The sequence below is a fragment of the Spermophilus citellus genome (assembly GCF_964194105.1).
Source record: "Spermophilus citellus genome assembly, chromosome: 9".
In the NCBI taxonomy this organism is placed as follows: Eukaryota; Metazoa; Chordata; class Mammalia; order Rodentia; family Sciuridae; genus Spermophilus; species Spermophilus citellus.
The window spans coordinates 125273825-125297289 of record NC_138191.1 but is presented as its reverse complement, the minus strand read 5'-3'; the positions used below and the strand labels follow the sequence as shown (position 1 = coordinate 125297289).

At 51.5% G+C, this 23465-nt stretch overlaps 2 protein-coding genes across 2 annotated transcripts; both read right to left on the bottom strand.

Moving 5' to 3' along the window:
• Nucleotides 1-257: 257 nt before the first annotated feature.
• Nucleotides 258-3199, bottom strand: CAMK2N1 (calcium/calmodulin dependent protein kinase II inhibitor 1; the record flags this gene model as incomplete). Its single annotated transcript, XM_081306265.1, has 2 exons — nt 258-1595; nt 3034-3199. 2 exons carry the CDS (start codon nt 3197-3199, stop codon nt 1525-1527), a joined length of 237 nt encoding a protein of 78 aa, XP_081162391.1. The 3' UTR covers nt 258-1524.
• Nucleotides 3200-16144: 12945 nt separating this feature from the next.
• Nucleotides 16145-23036, bottom strand: MUL1 (mitochondrial E3 ubiquitin protein ligase 1). Its single transcript, XM_081308992.1, has 4 exons — nt 22221-23036; nt 19286-19373; nt 18650-18770; nt 16145-18030 (listed from the first exon to the last, which is right to left on the bottom strand). The coding sequence occupies exons 1-4, from the start codon at nt 22338-22340 to the stop codon at nt 17301-17303; spliced, it is 1059 nt and encodes a 352-aa protein (XP_081165118.1). The 5' UTR covers nt 22341-23036; the 3' UTR covers nt 16145-17300.
• Nucleotides 23037-23465: the final 429 nt, after the last annotated feature.

Here is a 23465-nt window from a genome sequence, read left to right as displayed (position 1 = left end):
GCAGAGGCCTCGGGGAAGCAGAGAATTCAGCCTGCAAATTCAAAATGGAGTGAACTTGCCCTTGGGGTAAGGACTTGCCCATTCAGCCCATCTTCCCTCCCACAGGAGGCTACCCACAGTACCCCCCAGAGGACCCCCCCACACACAATGTGTTTTTGCCTCACAAGCCAAAACCACCATCCCTTCCTTCCTGTCTGCAACCAGCAAATTGACAGCAAGTCCCTCAGAACCAAAGTGGAGGAAAGAGAGGAGAGAGACACAGGAACGGTAATTTTATTGTACATTGGAGAAATAGCCCTGTGTGCTGGTTCAAGGTGCAACATACAGAATATCCAATTTAAGAAAATAGGGAACCAGGAAAGAAAGGGAGGGGAAACCTCTTGAGGTCCAAAGTTGCAAACAAAAAATGGTAAAAGATTCCTCACGCAAGAGGCATTTTTGCAAATACCATGCAAAACAGGCAGCTGCTGTGCCTTAGAGAATCCCTATAAATAACAGAAGACTCCAAGCATTCCTTTATGTGGACTCAGAGCACAGGGAAAAGGAAGGAAACAAAATGCCTTTTGGCATTTCAAGATATTTGGCACTCTTGTGATTACATTTTTTTTCTTTTTACAGTCCATTAGAGAGAATAAACTGACACAATATTAGAGAAAAAAACAGGCGGCTCAAACAACAGACTGCAGCGGGGAGGTTAGAAAAAGCTCAAGCATTTTTTTCTTTGTTTTTCCTGTTTTTTTTTTTTCTGACATATAAAATGTGTCTATTTGCATTAACTTGGGCAAATAGCTTGCAGCAACAAAGAAACACAAGCTTTACAATTCATTTTAAAATAAGACAAGGATCCTTTCTATGTATCATTCCTTAGAAAAGTTATCTTCTTGTTTTAAACACATTCCTGATAACTTCAAAAGGTGACCAAAATAAAACAGTATCTACAGATATCATTTTCTGATTTTTTTTGTACATCCAAAGTTAACAACATAAAAAAATAAAACTAGACAGCATTTCACATCCAAGTGCACAGAATCATTTTTGCAAGATTAAATAATGTAAACATTGGGAACAGCCAAATCAGCGAAGAATACCAACACCTCATCCGGTGTTGCCGCTTCGTTAAGTGGTTCAAAATCCAGATCTATAATTGCGCAATATTCACGGTATAGAAAAAGAAATAGATATTAATTTTGACAAATAGCTGCAACTGAGACTTCTTTTTTATTTCTTTATATGTGTATATAGTAATTTATTTTTTTAAATTTTATGTATTTTATTTTTATTTTTGCAGAGGAGCCCAGAGCCTTCTCCTCCTCCTCCTCCTCCTCCTCCTCCTCCTCCTCCTCCTCCTCCACACGCCTCATCTGTCTCCAGCCCGGCCTGACAGGAGACACAGGTTGTTGATTTCATCGTGGGTAGCAAGCTAGTAATAAATTGCAAAGTGCTTTCTCTTTTTCATGCTTTTTGCCAATAACTGCTCCCGCCGTGGTTCTTATTCTTTCCCTTAACTCATTGTCTTTGGGGGAGTTAGACACCGGGAGGTGCCTTGTCGGTCATATTTTTCAGCACGTCATCAATCCTATCATCTTCAATAACAACTGCAAAAAATGGGGGGAAAAGAGAGGTGAGCACGCTTGGGCCCTGCCTGGGGTCTTCGATCTTTCGTGTGCCGCCAAGTGGGGAGGGGGGAGAGGGAGAGGGAGGAGGGCTCACTGCCGGGTGAGACAGCCCCCTCCTCCTCGGAGGCTGCCTAGGGACCCTTTACAGCCAGGCTCTGAACTGCGCTACCCCGAAAGCTGGGTGCCAGCTGAATGGTGCAAAAAAGGAAGCCGAGAGGTGGCGAACGCAGCAGTCGGCTGCAGCCAGCGAGCGCTCTGGCCGCGTCCTTTCCCCACCCGGTGCATTTTATTGAGAAAGGAGGCTCCTTCGCAGAGAAGGGAGAGGAGTGGGAGCCCCGGGTCTCCGAGGCTCTGAGCCCCCAGCGGATGTCCCCAGCGCAGAGCGCGTGGCCAAGGCTGAGTGAGGAGGTGCGGAAGAGCCAGGAGGGGACGCCAGGGCCGGTTCCCACCGCGAGAGAGCTGGCGGAGGGTTCGGTCCTGGCCTGGGCCGGCGGCCTCCCGCCCTTGACTCTCCGGGTGGCTGCAAAGGACAGTCTTCCTTCGCCGCCTGCCTGGGGCTCTGCCTCTCTCACCATCTCGACCTAGCCGAGCCTTTCTCAGTCCCTCGGCGCGACGGTCGCCTCTGGAGATCTCGGGGTCTCTACGTCAGGGGTGCCGCTCACGCTCATTGTTACACTGCTTCCCTGTCCTCCCGAGACCTGCGTCCCAGGCTCCGGGCTCTCCCGCTGCAGCTGCCCCTAGAGCTTTGTCCCCGGCTCTCTGCCGACCTCGTTCTCCCGGGTACCCGCTCCCGTCCACCCTACGTCTCAGTCTCTCCTGACAGCCGTCGGGCAACCTCCTGTCCCCGCGTCTCTGGAGCTCCTCTCGGAACCTCCCGGCGTCTCAGACTCTCTGGGGTTTCTCCAGCTCTCGAGCCGAGCGCCGAGCCGTGGCAACTCCCCACCACCTCCCTTTACCAACTAACACGAAAGCCCCTGCGACCCGAGTGCCCCTAGCCACCGCGGCAGGAGTGGGAGCCTCCCCAACGCGGTTTCCCACGCCGTTCCTTGGGGGACCCTGGGACCCTCCCCCAGGACAGTACAGCGAGCGCAGCTGCAACTCCACTGCGCAAAAGAAGGGGGGTGAGAAATAAAAAAGCAAACTTTGACGCGGGTGGGGAGCGGGTATAACCCTTCGGCCTCCGCCGCAGCTAAAGGCCGCCACGCCCCCGGTGGACCCCACTCGGGATCCAACTGAGGGGGACGCCTACCCTTGGTCTGCTCCAACCCGACCCGCAGTGCGGGATCCCCCAATTCTGCGGGAGGGGATTCCATCCGGTTCGAACAGGCTGTGGTGTTCGGGAGACCCCTGCAAGCCTCCGCCAGGCCGCAGCGCCGGAAGAAGGAAGGAGGTGTCGGGGAAGGGACTGAGGACTCACCCCGCTTGCTCCGGCCGATCTGGCCCAGCTTGGGCGGCCGCTTGTTCTGCCCGGCGCCGAAGAAGTTGTTGGTGTCCTGCAGGCGGCACGAGAAGATCTGGCCCACGTCGCCGCCGTCGCCGTAGGGGCTCAGCTTCTCGTCGCCGTAGGGCAGCACCTCCGACATGGTCGCGTCCGGGGGCTCCGCGGCGGCACCTCCTCCGCCCGCGTCCCCGCCCGCGGCGGACAGGGTCAGCGGCGCTGGGGCCGGGGACGGCCGGCCGGGGTCGGCCCGCGGGCTGCGGCGGCGGCGGCGCCGGCGAGAGGCTGGGGGACACCGCTAGGGCAAGAGCGCGCAGCCCGCGCGAGCGACCCAACGAGCGCCCGCAGCTGCGCTGCGCTGCGCTCGGGCTCCGCGCGCGAGTGGCTGCTGCTCCGGCCGAGGAGAGCAGGACTCACATCCTCGGCGCTCTGGGGCGCTGGGCGGGGGCCGGCCGGGCGGGGCCGCGAGCCGGGAGGGAGGAGGGTGTCCCTGCGAGCCCGGAGGGCGCGGGACCCAGGAGGGCGCACCCGGGGAGCCGGGCGGGCCGGTCCTGCGGCTGGTGCGGGCGGCGGCGCTGGATCCGCGAGGCTGACTGGGGAGCTGCAAGCCGCGGGGCTGCGAGGGGCGGAGGGGGGAGGGGAACAGGGGAGGAGGGAGGGCGGGGGGAGGAAACCCGGAGGGAGGGAGGGGGAGAGAAACCGAGAGGGAGACGGAGAAAAACAGAGACAGAGAGAAAGGGAGGCAGGGGAAGCGAAAGAGGGAGACAGAGGGGGGAGAGGAAGGAGAGAAAGAGAAAACCGGGGGGGGGGGGCTAGATCTAGAGCGGAAAGACAGAGGGAAGAGACCGGGGAGGAGAGGGAGCGGGAGGGAAAGAGAGGGTCGAGAGGGAAAGAGGGAGGAGAGCAGGAGAAGGAGGCAGGGGCCGCGGAGCCAGCCAGCGAGCTGCAAACCAGAAATGCCGGCCGCAGCGCCGAGCGAGGCGCGGGAGGAGGGCGGGAGGGGGGGACCCGCGGGCCGGGGGAGAGATCCCTGGAAGCCAAGCGACGTCACGGGGCCGCGCTGGCCGGCCCGGGCCGCGCTGGCTTCCTGCCCCCGCCCCCAGCACCCGCTGTCCCGCCCGCGCGGCGGGCCCGGGGCGCCCCGCCCCGGCCCGCGCCCCTCCCGCCGGGTGTTTACCCGGCCCCGAGCCGGTGCGCGCCGGCTCCGAGCCCCGCCAGCCCGAGCTCTGCCTCCCGAGGGCAGCTGCGGGGAAAGGACCCGCGATGCACACGCGGGGAAGGACGTGGATACTGACCTCCCTGGAGGCCAGAGGCCAGGGCAAAAGATCCGAGAGCACCGGGGCGACACACGGACAGAGCCTCCCTCGTCCCGGTCCCCTACCACACTTGAGCCCCACTTCAGACCTTCACCCCTCAGCAGCTAGAACTTCACCCCCGGCCCCGGGTTCACTGCGTAGGCCCTGAAGGCCCTGCTCGCGCCACCCTGCCCCGCGACGCCGGGCTCCCGCGGGGCCTCGGTGGGAGGAGGGGGAAGGAAGGCAGCCCCGCCTCCGGCAGGAGAGGGGAGCGCCTCATTACGCCGGGCTTGCCCGGGTTGCCCGACTTTCGGCGCCTCCTTTCTCCGCCGGGGATGTCCCGGGCCTGCCTTACTCTGCCCCCGGGGACCTCCTTTCCAGCAACAACCATGAACCCTGGCAAGAGACTATGGCCTGAGCCGAAGAGTAGGCTCTTCTATCCCATGGGGGAGAGTGGGGCAACCCCAGAGGCCTGGGAGGCGCATCTGCCAAGCAGATGGTAACTCTGAGGGAGCAAGGTGCGTGAGGAGCGCTCATTATCCTCGCCCGGAGCCAGCAGCACCTGCTCTCCCCCCAGAGACCCGCACTGCTCGGCAGAACCGGCCTAATCTTGTAGAGGGGCAACCAGACCAAGGTCACGCAACCTGCTAGAAACACAACTCTCACCTGGTTGAACCTGCAAGAGGTTGACCGTGAAAGAGCACCGTCAGCCTCACTCTCCCCTCCACAGTTAGAACTCTGGTGGGACAGGACTGGAGGGAAAAGGGGTGGACGTTTAATGGTCTGTGGAGTAGAGAGACAACCTGAAAGGAGCCAAACCGTGTTAAAGGACTGGCTGGCTTCCAGAGGCCAGAGCTCCTGAGGAGGAGAGGGAAGCCAGGCTGAGAAATGGGAGACAGGCAATGTGGCAGATGGGATAAGCACGACCTTTGGGTTTGACCCATGACCTGTGTTTGAATCCCAGGCCTGACATTTGCTAATTGTGAGACTTGGGGCAAATCATCTACCCTCTCTGAAGTTCCATAGCTTCAGCTATAAACTGGGGCACATGCCTGGCTAGCTAGCTGCCTGAGGTGCCTTGCCTTTCCCAGCAGTAGTAAGGGGGAAAGTGAAATGAGGCTGGCTGAGAGTGGATGAGCAATAAACACTTAGGAATCACTTAATGGGTGAGAAAGAACAGTCGCACTTCACTCCTTGTCATTTCAGAGCCATCTGAGGGGGAGGATTCCTAGAGATTACCTAGCCCAACCCTGTAATTTTCATGTGGGAAGCAGAAGCCAAGAGGGTTGGGGCTAGCCCCAAATCCCATGACTTGTCCATGGCAGGAGCAGCAGGTCTCCAGGTCACCTCTGCTCTGCTGCACAGCGACCTGTCTCCATTCATTAAGGCTCTACCAAGCATCTGCTTCCAGGTTGGCTTCAAGGCCAAATGCTGGAAGAGAAAGCAAGAGCATAACAAGCAGGATGATAAAGTCACAAGAAGCTCTTACATTTGTATTAGGCTGTTTTTCCCCCAAAGCATTTTTTAGCCATTCTCGACCTTGCTTCTCAAAATAAAATACCTCTCAAGGTCCAAAGAGGAAACTTTGCATCCCTGTTTAACTGATGTAGCAGAAAGAGGGTAAGTGACTTACCCAAGGTCAGAGGCTAGCGATGGAGCCAGGAGAAGCCACTCTTCCAGCTGTGATTTCAGGTGCTGGGAGGGAACTCCCTGCAATGGTGGCAGCATGTAAAGCTAGACCACCCACTCATTTGGCTCCTTCCTTGCTGCTGAGCAGTAGGAAGCAATTTACACACTGAGCATGTACCATGGCCGAAAGACACAGAGAGGGTCCAAGAATCCAGGCACACAGAGCAGGTAAGAGCAAGAAGCCAGTTATAAATCCCAGCTGTTCTTAACTTCACCTTGCTTTGTCCGAACAAGGTCAGAGGTGGCAGCATCTCACCAATTCAGTACCCACTGTCATGACACACACCCCGCCTGAACATGTGGCCCTTGACAAACTGAAAAGGTCTCCTTGACTATTATCTCCTGAATAATCAACCTTCAGAAATGGGAGTCTCTGGCCCATTTAACAGATGAGGTGGCTGGAGGTTAGGTGATCTCTGCAAGGTCACATAGAAATTTCACAAGGGAAAGAGTCAGAATGGCATCTTTCTACCTCTACTTCTCCCAGCTGTCTTTATTACAAAGGCCTCATTTAATCTTCTATTTCTTCCATCTTCAGAGTACATCCCTCCATCCTGGGACTCCATTCCTACTATCTCTCCCCACCCCAGATGCCGAGTGGCTGGCTCTGAGTCAGAAGCCCAGGCCTGTGTTGAAGATGCCAGATCCAGGAGAAGGAAAGGACCAAAAAAGGCTGCCTTCCCTGGTGCCCAGCAAGGAACCCAGTAGTGCCCAGTCAGGAGCAGTAGACCAAGGTGAAGAGTTCCCAGAGGTGGTCAAGTTCAAATCCCTGCTCTGTGATCCTTTCACTTCTCGGTGCCTCAGTTTCCTCACTTGTCAATTGAGGATATAATCATCCTACTCAGTGGTTTATGCTAAAAAAGATCAACCATACATCATGCCTGGCACATAGTACGTCCTCCATAAGTATAGTTATTATTATTAGCCATTGATTCTCTTTGTGGCTTTTAATAAACTGCCTCTTCTCTTCAGTCCTCTGACTTTACATCATAAAATGGGAAAGATCCCATCTTTTTTTCAAGTCTCCTAAATTTAAAGTAGATACACAAAGGTGGGGGTCACAGAGCCCTCCCTACCTCTCAGCTTTCCCTTTGAAATTCACCTGAAACTCCTTCACAGAAAATTTAATTGCAGGACTCTGGAATTAAAAACCACAAGCCTGAACCATCTCCTCAGGCTTGGCCCTTTCAGTATAGACATTCAAGGATTGAAACACTGCAAATGAAGCCCCTACTGCTCTCTGAGCCCTAGGCTACAACTGTGGGGTACTGGGGAAGGCCAGCCCAGCAAGGCCCAGCATGAAATAGAGGTTCCCTCCCATCCCATCCCTCCTGTCAAGATGAGGAGACTGAGGCACAGGCAGCAGCATCAGTGATAAGACCCATTGGACAGCCCTGCAGGGCATCCATGGGCAGGCCAGGACCAGGCCCCTGTAGGGATGGAGCTGAGAGTGCCAAGCCTTGCCAAGACTGGCTCAGGCCCTAGATGATGGGAGGGAAGGATAAGATGCAGTCCACATCAGTGGCCAGCCGGTCACCTCCAGAGAGGCTAAGCAGCCACCCAGCAGGAATGGCCACTGCAAGCCAAGATTGGATTAAAACCATAGTCACTGGAACTCTGGTGGCAGCCAGTTCCCCACCTTCCTGGAAAGGCAGAGCCACTGCCCATGTCACTACCTGCACATGGGGGGAGCGAGGGGTGAGCACCTTGGCTGAGCCAGAGGCTTGGATCTAGATGCAGGAGCATTCAGGGAGCATCTGCGGAGGCCTCGGCGCCAGGCCCAGCCACTCCCAGTTCAGTCAGCTTTGCTGTTGCCATTTGTCCAATCATAGGCCCTTTTTTATTTTTGAATGGAAAATAAAAGGGAATCCGCTGGAGCTACTGGGGCTTCGGTTCCCACCATTTGGGCCCCCTGTCCCCAGTGGGTCCCCCAAAGAATGGCCAAAACTTTGCAGGCTCAGTTTGTAAACCACTTCTAGAGTCCATCTAGCCTGACCCCTCACATTACAGTGGAGAAACGGAGGCCCAGGAGGGGAAGGGCAGAAGCCAGGTCTCCCCTGTTACAGTCTCAATTCCTACCACCTCATCCTTTCCTACCGCCTTGTCGCTCCTCACACTCAGAGTCACAAGCGGGGAGGGAGTCCCTGCCATGCACCACCAGTTGCAATATCAAAGAGATTTGGGTTCAACAATGGATTTTGTGTTCTTCTTTAAAATGAAAAGATCATAGTCATTTTAAAGTTTTTATTATGCCCACAAAACTTGGGTCCCATGCGCTCTCAGGTAGACAACAGCGAGGACAGTCAGGGGAGTGTAGGAACCAAATGTCACCATGATGGGAGTGAGGTCCCCATTCACTTGGGGGGGGGGCAATTCAGCCACCTGCCTGTGCCCTCCCCCATCATTCCATGTCAACAGCTTGGGTTTGGGAACTCTGAGGAGAAATTACCCATAACCCCCAGCCCCAGACTGGCTGGTGGGAGTTGCCGGGGCAGACTGTGGCCTCTATGCTACAGTCAAGGGCTTTCAGGCCAGAAAAGCTGAGTGGCAGCCCAAAGTCACGTAGCTGATGGATGAGAGGCAGCCGGTCCCATCCCAGAGGTCACTCTCTCCACTGTTGGATGTCACTGCCCAGGGGATGTAGATTAGATAGCCCAGACCTGTCATAGGCCAAGGACTCCCCAGGAGGGAATCAGATGAAGGAGACCATTCTCTTTCCCAAGACAGAGAACACTGTTGTGCGTACAATTTCCAGGAGACCTAAGGTCCTCCCAATCTGGATAAGGCTGGATCCTGTCCTGTGACAACCCAACAGCTTTTGGGGCAGGGGTACCAGGGATTGAACCCAGGGGCACTCAATCACTGAGCCCCATCCCAGCCCTATTTTGTATTTTATTTATTGACAGGATCTCATTGAGTTACTTGGCCCCTTGCTGTGGCATCATGATCCTCCTGCCTCAGCCTCCCAAGCTGCTCAGACTACAGGATCTTGCCTCTGTGCCCGGCGAACAGAACAGCTTTTTATACCTTAAGCCCAGAGGCAGCAGGACCAACCAAGGAGACGCCAGAAATCTGGGGTCAGACCCACTAGGGTCTGATCAGAGATGTGGCCACAACCTGCTGAGCCCAGATCCCACCAAGGAGGCTGGTCATGCTCAGCTCCAGACCTTTCAATTTATTTTTCAAACCCTTTATTTAAATTTACTTATTCATTAAGCACTTTCCCATCCCATGGATGTGAAATTGATGCCCATGATAACCCCACAGGGTGGCAAGGCAAAGCAAGGATATCTCTTTTGTGTGGTGGGAAAGGTGAGTCCCAGAAGAGGAAGATGAGCTGCCCATCTGGGGACAGAGCCACCAGCACCACAGCCAACTCTCTCAACAATCAACACAGTTCCCTCTCCAGTATCTGGAGAAGCACAAGTCAAGTGAAGGTCAACTAGGAGACCTGAGTCCAATCCCAGCTCCATGCCCCACTATCTGCATCACCTAAGTGACCTTGAGGTAGTCACTGCTCTTTCTGAACTATAAAATTAGGGTGTGTCTCAGAAGACATGCAGACAGAGTCATTAGAGTAAGGGCAGGGAACAGTTTCATGCAGGGAGTCCCTCCAGGTAGTCCACAGGGCCTGCAGGGGTGGACAGAGGATCTGTTCTTCCTAGAAAGAGAACTTCCTGTGGAATAGGGAGAGCAGAGGTCTAGGGATACTCTCCACACAGGCACAGAGGCCCCACTGGGCCCAAACCTAGACTGAGCAGGGGATGGCATCAGGGGGCCATCTGGGCTGAGAAGAAGGTGGAGCACAGGCAAAGTAGCTGTGGCTTGAGACACTCTCACAGAATCAGAGCTGAGGAACCTCCAAGAGGAAGACAGCCACACAGAGGAAGACACCTGTCCACGTGCTCAGAGGCAAGAGACAGCAGAAAAGGAGCAGAACTACCAACCCACGGAGGGATGGGACACAGAGGGCCAGGGAAGAGGAAGTGAGACGGAAGGGGGAAGCTCGAAGCAGGAGAGAAACAGCAACAGGCCAGGACAGGACTGAGGGAGATGAGCGAGGAAAGAGCCCGTCAGGGAGAAGCAGAATTTCTCACAGAAGAAAATCAATCTAAACTCTGTCATACAGTTTTTTCCAAGCCTCCTCCTTTCCCAGTGTGAAGTCATTTGCGTATTTTAAGAACGTGCAATGCATTATGCATATCTCGTTTTTTGTTTAAAGAAATCATGGTTAATGTATTTGAAGACCTGAATGCCTGGAAAATTATAGAGAAAGACATGTGGGAAATTTCCCCCCTTGGAATTTTCTGGGTGTGTCAAAACTTTCACAGCTGCAATCAGTTCCCTGATGAGCTGGGCAGAGGAAGAAGGAGAGTGGAGAGAGGATTTCTGCTTCAGCCTTCCCAGGCTGAGTCACACTGGTCCTGGGACCAGCGGCCCAGCATCCTCCCTAGATTTCTCAGGCCTGGTCCACAGGCCTCAAGGAAGAGACTGGCACAGGCCTCCCTTTGCACAACCTGTTTCTCCTCCACGTTGTCTGCTGCCTCAACTGCAGGGTCACAGTGCCACCTGGCGGTCGTGGAAGAGACTGCCATATAGGAGGGGTCCCACTGTACATCCTGGGGCTGGGGAAGATAGGAAGAAAGGCAGCCCAAGAGCAAGCTATTGCAAGTAGGAAGCACTACCCTACCGGGCACCTTAAATACTGAGCGGAGGCTCTGAGGGGGCCAAGCTGCGGTTATGGTAATTTGGACATTAACACTAGGATGACTTCATTTGTACCCCCAGGTCTAGGGAGCATTCAGATTCCAGATGCAAGGTGCCTGGCACAGTTAAGTACTCAACCAGTGTTTGTTCAGTTCAGCGGTGGCCCTCCAAAGCCATTTCCCAAAGCAGACACCTTCGGCTTTGAGGCCTCCAATGTTAGATGATGACTCAGGTAGGGACAGGGATGAAGAGCAAAGGACCTGGGGCCTCCTCAGCCCCTCTGAGCAGCGCCTGCCCCATCTCAGGAAAGGGAAATGCCAAGTCCCTCGGTGGCATCTGGACAACAATAAGGCAGCTGCAGGGAAGTGACTAATGAGCACTTCAGGGAGCAGTTGGGGACATCATGCATGGAAACTTATCTCATTCAAAATGGATAACTTCACACTCTCTAATTAGAGAGAAAATGTGCTGTGCGCCCCAGCTCAGCTTTCTGAGAACGCAGGCCAGGGCACAGCTAGCCAGGAGGGAGTCACGTCTCATCTCTCAGCCCCACAGCCCCACAGGAGGGCTTCAAAACGCCCTTCCAGGTCCCTCATTTGCTTTCCATCTTGTGGACATGCAAAATATCTGAGCCGTCTGGAACCTTGGAGAGCTTCTAATCCAACTTGCTCCTTTTAGAGACAGAACAAAGGCCCAGAGAGTCAAATCGCTGCATCAAGATCACATAGCAAGCCGGGCGCCATAGCCCATGCCTATAATCTCAGCAGCTTGGGAGGCTGACACAAGAGGATCATGAGTTCAAAGCCAGCCTCAGCAACTTATCGAGGCCTTAGCAACTCAACAAGACCCTGTCTCTAAATAAAATATAATAAAGGGGTTGGGGAGATGGTTCAGTGGTTAAGTGCCCCTGGGTTCAATCCCTGGGGGAAAAAAAATCACAAAGTGATGGTACTAGTACCAGAGAGAAAGCCAATCTTTGGGTTCCCAGTTTGACGATTTATCACCATCCAATGATGTTGTCCTAACTCTCCTGTGTGGAGTCCCAAAGCTCTAGACAGGTCACTGGACATGATGTTCTTCCTACACAATTCATCCCTCTTGGCACCCAGGCCTTAAAGAAGACCCTCCCCTTACTCATTACAACCAAGTCACGGCTGTCATCTTCAGTCTGAGAGCTAACTCCTCCAGGCAGCCTTCCAGGATTGTTTCCTTCACACCTACTATCTCACTCACTGGTTTACTCCTCCATCTCATGGACATTCAGGATTAAGAGGTCAGACTCGGGGGTTGGGCTGCCTGAGTTTCAATCCTATCCCTAGCATGCTCAACCTCTCTGGGCCTCAACTTCCTTTTATTTAAAATATGGATAATACAAACACACACGTGAGAATGCAATCACACACAGCACTCATCAGGTCCCTAGCAAGGAGCCAGCCCTGGTGTCCACCCTAAGTAGTGCATACTGACAACCGAAGCTGGAGAAGGAAATGAAAAAATACAGCCCCTGCCTGAGATCTGTACAATATGGTTAAGAGCAGGAACAGAGAAACAAGAATGTGGGGCTGGGCTGGGGCTCAGTGGTAGAGCACTCGCCTCACACGGGCAAGACCCTGGGTTCGATCCTCAGCACCACATAAAAATAAGTGAAATAAAGGTATTGTGTCCAACTACAACTAAAAAATAAACATTTAAAAAAAAGGGAGAGAGAGAGAGAAACAAGAATGTATTTTGGGCCCGGCATGGTGGAGCACACCCCGTATCCCAGCCACTGAGGAAGCTGAAGCAGGAGGATCCCAAACAAGCTCAATTCTGCCTGGGCAACTTAGCAAGAGGTTGTCTCAAAGTAATTAAAAAAAAAAAAAAAAAAAAGCCAGGGTTAGGGCTGGGCTCAGGGAGTGCCTGCCTCGGCACATGTGAGGAACTGGATTTAATCTTCAGAACCACATAAAAATAAATAGTGTCCTAAAAACTAAAAACACTATTTAAGAAAAAAAAAGGGGGGGGCTGGGGATGTGGCTCAAGCGGTAGTGCGCTCGCCACCTGGCATGCGTGCGGCCTGGGTTCGATCCTCAGCACCACATATAAACAAAGATGTGTCCGCCGAAAACTAAAAAATAAATATTAAAAAAAATTTTAAAAAAGACAATAGCCGGATGCAGTGGCGCATGCCTGTAATACCAGCAGCTAGGGAGGCTGAGGCAGGGGGATTGCAAGTTCAAAACCAGCTTCAGCAACTTAGTGAGATGCTAAGCAACTTAGCAAGACCCTGTCTCTAAATAAAATACAAAAAGAGGCTGGCGATGTGGCTCCATAGTTAAGCATCCCTGGGTTCAACCTCCAGTACCAATAATAATAATAATAATAAATAAATGTAAAGAACTGGTGATGTAGCTCAGTGGTAGAGGACCCCTGGTTCAATCCCAAGTACTGCAAAAAAAAAATTTTTTTTGGAATCTCAAAAGAGGGACATCCAACCAGTCCAGAGGGGAAGGGTCAGGGAAGCTTTTCTGGAGGCGAAACCTCAAGCACAGTTTAAAGGGTAGATAGACTCAGATGGTGAAGGAAGGCCTCGACTACAAAGCAGGATCAGCATGAGCAAAGGCAGGAAGAGCACGGCAAGTGTTGGGAACTCAATTGCTCAGTGTTGCTGAAGTCACAAGTGTGAGACCAAGAGGGATGTGGACAGGCTTGGAGCACTGGCCAGAGCTGGGTCATGCAGAGCTTTGCGTGACAGAGCCACACCCTGATTCTGTAGGTGGCAAGGAGCTCAGGTTCTTGTTATGAGGGACATGGTCAGGTTGGTGGCTTAAATAAATCACCCTGGATTTGGAGGCGCATGCTTTTCCTCTCGTGGGCTCTCCTGCAATGACACACTGCCCTTCATTGGTTTATTTCTAAGGGTCAGAGATCTGCTGCAACCTGGCCAACCTCAAAGACCCTCTATGGATTGACTGACCCCTTGCAAACTCATTAAAATTTAATTGCCCTTGGACCATTAAGAGGTGGTTAGGTCACAGAGTGGATTAAGGCCATTATGGAAAGAGTGGGTTAGTTATCTTGGGAATGGAGTCCTATTAAAAGGATGAGTTCTACTTTTTTTTTTGGGGGGGGTCTCTCTTGGGCTTCCTCACCATGTGACACCCTCTGCCATGTTGTGATGCAGCAAGAAAACCCTTTTGCCAGATGCTGGTGTTTGCTCTTGGACTTCCCAGGCTCCAAAACCTCAAGAGAGAAATCTGTTTATTGTAAATGACTCAGTCTCAGATTTTTCTCTTACAGTAGCCAAAAACAGCTGAGAGAAAATTTCCAGCTATAATATTCTGTGAACCACAAGCATTCCAAAGAACTGAGCCCTCATCCCTAGAAGACTTGCAAGTAATTAGGATGCTCTGAAGCACAAATCTGAGCCCTGTGCAGGCAAAGACTGGGCCTTATGCATTTTACATTCCCAGACACAAAATACAAATGTTAGATGGATAAATATCCACGAGTGACACCCTCACATTCCAGAAGCCCTGCAGGTTCACCAGCCTCAGCGCTATCACCCAACTGGCTTCTTCAAATCCAGGGACCAGACTAAAGGGCATCCAAGGATGGCCTGATTTGTCAAGGTGTTTGCTTCTTTAATTTTCCTTAGAATTCTGAAAGAATTAGGCTTCTGAAGACTGCCTGCCAACCCTCTCTACTAGGATCTGCTGGAATGCTCATGGTGCTGACTGGTATGTAAAATGCTGTTTATAATAATAAATGCAGTTGGTTCTCCAAATCTGTGGGTTTTGCACTTGTAAATTTAATCAGCTGAAATCTAAAGTATTCCAGGGCGTAGGGAACTGCATCTATACTGAACATGTAGACATTTACTGCTCATCAATATTATACACAATAGTATACCAACACAGCATTTACCTTGTAGTAGGCACTATACGTGATCTAGAGACAATTTAAAGTGTTGGGGGGTGGGTGTAGCTCAGTGATAGAGCACTTGCCTAGCATGTGGGAGGCCTGGGTTCCATCCCCAGCACCTCAAAAACACACAAAAACAAAGTGTAGGGAGGAACTACACAGGTTATAATTTTAGGCCATTTTATGAGGAATTTGAGCACCTATGGATTATGGCATCTGCAGAGGTCCTGGAAATAATTCCCTGTGGGTGAGGAGGACCCCACCCAGCTGCCTCATGGAAAACCTGATGCAGTCCCAACCTAATGTAATCAAAAGTCGGGGGCTTTGTCTTCAGGCAGTGGTAGCCTTGACCTCCCTTTCTGGTTTGCTGTATTAGAAACAATACCCCTAAAGAGCCTAACATTGCCTGGTTTGTGATTATGTGGCCACAGGCAAGATGTAACTCCACCAAGCCTGTCCTCATTTATGAAACAGAAGTGACAACATCCACTGTGTAGGACAGCAAGCATTAATGCATAAAGCAGCTCCCAGACGTTCTGAGCACCAGCAGTAATCACTTAAGATGATTCCTGCCCACCACTGCTGCCCAGGAGCAAAGTGACTGAGCACAAGGCAGACAGGAAGACATCATTCACAAAGATCCCACTTAGTACTAACTTTCTACCTCCTTCCTCCCATCATTCCCTGTCCCACACAGATCTAGGGCCACTGGATCCTCCTGGAGATGAGGCTCCTAAAGCAAGATAGAAACTGCCACAGAAGGCCACAGCAGGGAGTGTGCCCATTTCAGTCCCAGACAAGCCAGGATCAAGCAGGGACCTCCAATGCCCAGTCTTCCTCCAGTATGGGCACCACTGCTCTACCAACTCTGGGAGCCAGTATCTCATGGAGTGTCCCGTTGACAGAGGAATCTGTTGGGCCTGCTGCTGATGGGCAGCAAACAATAGTTCAGATTGGGATCCATCACATGACAGCTCTTATGTCCTCACCCCCATGAACTTGCCCCCTCAGGGCCAATTTCTCATCTATACAGGGAAGCCGAGGACTCAACCTGAGAGCTGCCTGAGGGGGAACTCACTTTGCAACTGAAGTTTGAAGTGGTGTATGGTGTAACACCAGGCACACAGCCGTGCCCACTGTTTGCCCTTCTGTCCCCCAAGGCCGTACCCCGGCCAATGCTCCCAGGAGAATCCTCAGTGCTCCGATGTTCAGGACATCCAGACAGACTTCAAAGATAGCTGTTAGCCAGGCCAGGCGTGCCTGACCATGGGCTGGCTGTCCAGGAGGGTCCTTTGGGCTCACCAGACTCCTCCCGTGGTGGCAAGCATCAAGGTTTCTCCACTGCTGAGCTGCACCTCAGCTGGCGGAACCTAGACCACCTCACAGCCAAAGAAGCCTTGAAGTCCCCAGTTTTCATTCTGTCCCAGCAGGGATCAGCTCCATCCTGGGAAGCCTCAGCTTAGCCATTTAACTCATTAACAAATAACAGGCAAACACAAGGCCGCAATGTTTAATTTGTGCTGTTCACATGGGACACTGCTTATCGCTAGTGTCAGCCCCCTGAGAGCACCCCTCCCCCCACACAGAGGAGGAGCAGGGGATGAATGTTCAAGGACACAGAAGGGAAATAAGAGCTGTGTGCACGATTCTTGGCCACTCAGAGGCAGGAAGGACGCTCCCCAACTTCTCCTGCACTCACAGGCTCAGCACAGGGGCGTGAGGAGTGGAGGGTAACAGGGAACACGATGCTGGGATTGTGCCCCGGCCCCAGGCAGGGGTCGAGGGGCGGGCTTGAGAGGCCCAGAGCTCAGGGTGCCGGCTGGCTACTTTTCCTAGACAAAAGCAAGCAAAGAAGCTGCCACAAAGAAGCTGCAAGAGCTGGGGGCCAGGAGGGCTGTGCCCTCGCTGCTTCCTTCAGCGGAGGCCTTTTGGGCTCATCCTTTGTCAGGCAATCCTGAGCTACCCAGGCCTGCCCAGCTGCAGCAGCTCCACATCAGGGCCAGAGGTCTGCTCTGTGTCCTGCCCTTGGTCAGTGAAGATACCAGCAGGGCTGTCAGACCAAGCGAGAGACACCTCTTGGCGTCTGCTGATCCGTGTCCCACTGTGTAGGCAGAAACAGATGTGCTGACCTCACCCCCTCCTGCCCTGTCCACATGTGTGCACACATTTGGGAGGCAAGCAGGTGAGGGGAAAGACACAAGTGACCTGCCCAGCCTGACAATTTGAAGAAAGACCTTATCCCCGGTGGAAGCAAAAGGAAGAAAGCAAGGGCAGTCTCTGCAGGTACGGCTCTGGAAGGCCCGGAGCTCAGCCTTTCCTCTCTGAGGTCTGCAGCAACCAAGAGTCACCAGAAAAGATCAGTGGCTTTGGTGCTGAGGTGACAGGATGCTTTATCATACACATACACACCCCCAGCAGGTTCCTAGGAAAAAATGCCAGGCCTTGGAACCCACCCAGGGTGGGGCCCCTCTAGATGCTCTAGGGAGGTCAGAAAGGCTCTCTGCTGGTGGAGGTGTGGGTCTGGAGAGACTCCACTCAGTCACACCTGGAGGCAGAGCTACCCCCATGGCTGCTCTTCGAAAGGCCTCAAGAATGAATCCCCACTCGGGGAGGGTGGCTTCCAAGTGCAGCCACGTGCTGCAGAACCGCTAGCTAGCTGTTGTACAGGGGAATCACCCGGGTGATCTCCCGCCGACAGATGGGGCACCTCTTGGGCTCTGGCAAGGCACGGTAGCACTCACGACAGGAACAGACATGCCCACACTCCAGGAAGACGCAGGACTTGAAGCTGCTCAGACACACGACACAGGCACTCTTCAGACTCTCCCGGTCCTCAGGCGAAGCTTGACTCAGCAGCTGGGCCTCGTGTTCCCGGAATTCCTCCTGCAGCTGCTCTACGCGCAGGCGCTCCTGCCGCTGCAGATACTGTTTCCGGAGAATAAAGAAGAGGGTGACACACGTGGTGAAGCCAAACACCAGGGCCAGAACCTTCCAGAGTCTGACGCTTGACTCTTGCCTTTGCAGCAGGCTGTCAAAGTCCTGGCTGCTTAGGTAGTACTGCATGCCTTGCTTGGGGGGCTGCAGGCGCACGGAGTTGTTGTCTAGGACCAGTTCACCAACCCCCGTCAGGGTGGCCCCCACCTTCAGCATCTCTTCAGTCTCTTGGATGCCTTTGGGCCGTTCTCCACTGATGTAGTGGCCAATGACATCAGTGAAGGACTGGACCGAGGGGTGGAACTTCTCGTACACAGTCTCCAGGCCCAGGTCCACAGAGTCCAGGGGCTTCAGCACTCGTACAGCCACAGCCACGCCATCCTCATGAGGCACCAGATCAAAGGGCACAGTGTTGGTCCTCTGGTGAATGATCTTTGAACAGTCATTCCTAAAAGAATAAGAGGACTAAAGATGAAACCAAGTGCCAGATATCTAGGCAGTGGGAGATCACCTAAGTGGCAGCAGGACAGGACAGAATTCACTCTAACTAGGACTGCAACAGCAATCACTAGTCTCTGACCTCATGATGTGAGGCTGCAGTGCCTAGGTCCTCAGGTGGGGTCAGTGGGCAGAAAATACCAGCAGAGGTCCCTTTGCCACTGTCAGATAGACATCTGAGACAAAAGTTGCTAGAATCAGATGGAGAATTGGTACTCCATGTAAGGGCACAAAATTATTTTAACACTGAAGTCATTAATCTATAAATCAGTGGTCCTCAAACTTTACAGTGCTTAAGAATCAACAGATTCCAGGTCCCTTCTAACCTGAAAATTCTGGTTTGGTAGGCCAGGATGTGGGCCCAAGAATCTGCATTGTAATAAGCTGCCTATGGGCTCTGACAGAGGTCCATGGAACACACAGCCAGAATCACAGGCTGGTTTTCAACCTACTCAGGAGATGCTGAAGACAGCAATCTCAGATCAAAATTGTTAAAGAGGGGGGTACCCAGAACCCCAGCCTATGGACAGACCAGCTACCGTTTTCATTGGGGTGGAAAGAACACATACCAAAGGTGGGTTGTTCGATTCCACACCATCTTGTGCTCCTGAAGCGTCAGTCGCTGGATTACCCCCTTGCAGTTCTCAACAAACTGACTGTTCAGCGTTTCTTTAACAGATCGCACAGCTCCTAAACAGAAACAAATCATTTCATTTCTGAAGAACTGTTCTGCCCTCTCTTTCAGGTGATTCAGAATGTGGTTTTGGTCTCTTAATTAACGTGAATACATTTGTATTGTACCACCCTAAGATACATCTTAGGAGCACTATGCTGAGCACCTTACCTGGGTCACATCATTTAAGTCTCACAACAACTCTACAAAGTAGGAATTAGTTTACAGATAAATAATCTCTAGTATAATAAGAGATCTAAAAAGGTTTGAAAATTTTTCTCAAGGTCACAGGGCAATCACTCAGATCTTTCTAACCCCAAAGTACATTCAGACAATGAACCCCAACACCATAAAAGGCTCTTAATGTCAGCCAAGACAATCTTTTTGTTTTTGCAGTAGTAGGGATTGAATCCAGGGCCTTGTGGGTGCTAGGCAAGTACTCTACACTGAGCCACACCCCCAGCCCAACCAAGATAATTATCAAACTTTTGGAAGAAGGAAGTTGTTTTCCATTACCATTAAACAAACATACCTTCAATAACAGCATAAGGCACACATTTTCCTGGAGCTTCTGAAAGAATACTCTTTAAATCTTCACCCAAGTGGATTTTCTTAGCTCCCTAAACACACATACACACACACAAAAATTAAATTGGCCATTGAATACTAACATAGTCAACCAAACTTAAGGGCAAAAAAAGATCTTTTGTTTTTTTCATGTTGAGAATAAAAAAAGCTGAGCAGAAAGAATACTACAGATAATTCGACTCCAAAAGCTGTCCCAGAGTTTCAACATGTAAAACGGGCTAGGAGCAGGGCCTCTGCTCTTTAGTCACTGCAGACTGAGGGTGCCACATACATTCTTTTTTCTATTTAACCAAAACCGATGCCCCTTTTAATTTGAACACATTTAATCTCTTCTTGACAATACAGTGCTGTTGTATAAAGCACATGGTAGAGGCTCAAAAAATGGTAGGTGTTAATTACCACCGTGCCTCTGTGAATGGATGCCCTGCACTCTGTTATAATAAAGAGGTGCCTTTGCTTTCTTCGGGCAAGTCTCTGATAACTGGTGCCCAACAGTGGTCTGCTACTTTTTAATTTGTCTTTCTTCCCTCTCACAAACAAGCCTGCTGTTACTTCTGTTGCTGTCTTCCTCCAACAACCCCCAGTTCTCCCACCCCTGGTGCTCCCTTCTCCTGCCTTACTCTAAAACATTTTTTTGTCACTGTGCCATACCATCTGATCATGCGCTTTTGTTGGTCAAGCTGTACTAGAATGGAGTCTCTCCTACTACTGAGAATAGCGCCAGACATACAGGAAGTACTTGGTATATATTTGACAAATAAATCAATGATTAAAGTACTTAGATACACCATTGTACTAGGCACTATGCTAAGCACTTCAAATGCATAAACCTATTAATGCTGGTGTTGTCCCCATACAGTAGGCATTATTACCTGCAATTACAGAAAGGAAACCAAGGCTCAGAGCAGTGTAGCAACCTGCCTACTTTACAGTTAGTTAAAGAGAGAGAGAGAAAGAGAGAAAATCCATCACTATGGACAATTAGAATTTTAAAGGGCAGAGCCCAGCATGGTGATGGTGCACACCTGTAATCCCAGCATCTTGGGAGGCTAAGACAGGAGGATTGAGAGTTCAAAGCCAGCCTCAGCAACTTAGTGAGATTGTAAGCAACTCAAAGAGACCCTGTCTCAAAATAAAACATAAAAAAGGGCTGGGGATGTGGCTCAGGGGTTCAATCCCTGGTACAAAAAAAAAAAAAAGAAGAAAGAAAGAAAGAAAGAGAAAAAGAGAAAAAAAGAATTTTTAAAGGGCAGAGGGGTGGTGAATAAGTTCAGAAAGACATTGTGTTGATTAACCTCATCCCCAGTAACTCTGGGGAACTCAACTGATCTGAATCTCAGTTTCCAAAACTGTTAAAGATGAGGGAAACATAATCTCATAGCATTTTTTACGTGGATTAAGTGAATTTCAAGGAGTGGAAGAATCCAGCCCAGGGGTGGGCAGATGGGAGTATTCAATAATTATGCACTCCTATCACTATGAGAAACACAAAGGGTATAACAAACCCTACTCTGGAAGTTTCTTAATCCAACCGAGAAAAGAGAATCTAAAATATCAGGAGTCTCAATTCTTTTTCAAGGAGGGGCTATTTCATCCTTATAAAGAAACTAATTAGCAAAGCTTTTAAGATCACCCAAAGATCACCTGGAGAGTTCATTCAAGATCCTCACCCCCAGCCAACTTGAAGCCAAATTGGTTTTGAAATCAGAAAGTGAAGTATCAGCCACACTCAGAGCCAACAGACTTAGCAGTAACTTGTTTATTTAATTAGATGAACAACAGGGCAGCTGGAACCTCACCAGGATGCCATTTGCACAGCAAATCCAATTACCTCACAAACTGGTTCATTCTAGATTCCTAAACTTCTTACCTGCAGGGATTTCCCACATTTGTTTCTAAGCTCTTAATGAAAACAATCTGGTGATAAAGAACTTATGTTTGGAAATCTGCCCTTCATACAAATTAAATCTTTTGTTTGAAATTTCACAATTCAACTACTAAACAAATCCACTAACATTTATTGAGCAACTACCATTCTCAAACAGAACCTAGAAGGAAAAACCCTGTCTCTGACCTAGAGGTACACCTCTCTGGACCACTCTGACAGTTCCATTAAAATAATGTGGTCAATCGGGGGGAAAAAATAATCCTACCCTAGGACTCAAAAGACCCAAGTTCCAAGGTAAATAGCTATGTGACCTATCCTCTGAATCTCAATTTCCCAATTTACAATGGGGGGAGGGGTGTTGTCATTTCATCTACCTCAGAAAACTACTGTGCAGAAAAAATGAAAACAATGCTGTGTAAACTGTAAAATGCTGTTCAAAAAATGAGTTGAAAAAAATAAGTATAATATAAAAAGGGAAAATTTGTTGAAGCAAGGAGTTTTTAAAATAAATGGGTCTCGGTACTTGCAGTTCCCGGGTCTGAACTGCAGCCCCATCTCCTCCTTGTATTCTCCTCAAATGTCACCTAGTTTAAAATAGCAAGCCCCCTTTCCTGCCTTGTCCACAACACGTCTCCCGGGCTACACCACCTGTATACCGTCTGTCCCGCTGTCACCAGCATGGAATCTTCACGAGGACAGACTAGTCTTTGCTACTCACTGCCTGGCGCACGGTTCGAGAAACAGTTCCAGAACAAAGTTAAAGAAGAGTCGTCCTGAGTAACGAGAGGGGCTTAGGGCTAAGGGGCAGAGCGGCCGTGGTCTCAGACCCGACTTCGCACCCCTGCTCCTCCGGCGGGGCTGGGGAACACCGTCCCGGCGCCGGCTTCCTCTTCTGCAGGCTTCCCACTGTGGGGTGGCCAAGGTGAGCTGTGGGTCCCCGCGGCCGCGGGCAGACACGCCCGGCTGAGGCCAGGCCGGCCCGAGCACTGACCTTGAGCTCTTGGGCGACCCGGGCCTTCTGCCGGTACACGGAGTACAGGACGGCGGTGACGACGGAGCTCGTGCCCAGGAGGATGAACTGGCCCAGCGAGGGCCGCCCTCCGCTCTCCATGGCGGCGCTGAGTCGGGGCGCAGCCGGCGACACCGAGAACAGACCGCGAACCCCAAGCCCCACCTCCCGCAGCCGGGACCGCACCCCCACACGGTACTTCCCGGACGCCCTTTTCCGGAAACTCCAGTCGGTCGCATGGCGATGACGTACATCAGAGCCGGAAGTGGAGGCGGGGCAAAGGGGGCCGGAAGGCGGGGTTGCCAGGGCGACCGCTGAGCTGCGGAGGTCTCGAGGGAAACGGACCTCCGCACCCCGGCGCCTGGAGAGGCTTTGTGGAGTCGAGAGACTTTTTGCCACTGGGAGGCCGTTTCCCTGCGATGCGCAGAGCACGGCCACGACTGGCGCGCCCGCCAGAGGCCTCGATCGCTCTGGTTTTCCGGGGTGACTGGGTTGGTTGATGGGTTGTTCGATGTTTCCGCCATTAGATTGGGAAGAAAGAAGAGAATCGTGCGTTAAGCACTTGGGAGTGTTTGCGTTTTAGCTTTGGGACAAACACTTTGCGAGCTGGATTGCATTCTGTCCTTAGACGGGAAAACAGGCCAGAGCGGTTAGAGGATGTGCCCAAAGCCGTACTGCTAACGCGAGCTAACGAGGAATTCTCCTTTCCTCCGCTTCAAGACTGCAGACCAAATAGCCCCGTGATCCGCTCTCACCGAATAAGAGCACGTTAAATTAAATAATGATTAAATTATTAAACAATAATTACAGCTCCGTTTATTGGGTGCCTATTATGTGTCTGGTACTGCGACAAAATTTAATCCCCACAACACGGCTGCAATGCAGATTACAGATGAGACTCAGGTGAAACGACTTCCTCAGTCATGTGGCTGACAGATGGGCTTCAAATCCAGGTGATTATTAAGGGATTTATTATAATTATTATTGGTATTGGGGATTGAACCCAGAGACGCTCAGCCACTGAGCTATATCCCCAGCCCTTTTGTATATTTTGAGACAGGCTCATTAAGTTGCTGAGGCTGGCTTTGAATTCCTGGTTCTCCTGCCTAAACCTCCCAAATCTCTGAGATTACAGGCGTGCACCACCCCCACCCCCATCCCTGTGCCCAGCCCCGCATTCAGAGTCTTCAGACTTTTCTGATCTCTAAGGCTAAGGCATCTCCTTTC

What these genes read in the sequence shown, in the direction of transcription:
- MUL1 (XM_081308992.1), bottom strand. Translation starts at nt 22,340, where the DNA reads ATGGAGAGCGGAGGGCGGCCCTCGCTGGGCCAGTTCATCCTCCTGGGC. An exon ending in GGGTCGCCCAAGAGCTCAAG is followed by an intron (nt 19,374 to 22,220) that starts GTCAGTGCTCGG and finishes ATGTGTGTTTAG; the next exon opens with GGAGCTAAGAAAATCCACTT. An exon ending in GCCTTATGCTGTTATTGAAG is followed by an intron (nt 18,771 to 19,285) that starts GTATGTTTGTTT and finishes GTTTCTGTTTAG; the next exon opens with GAGCTGTGCGATCTGTTAAA.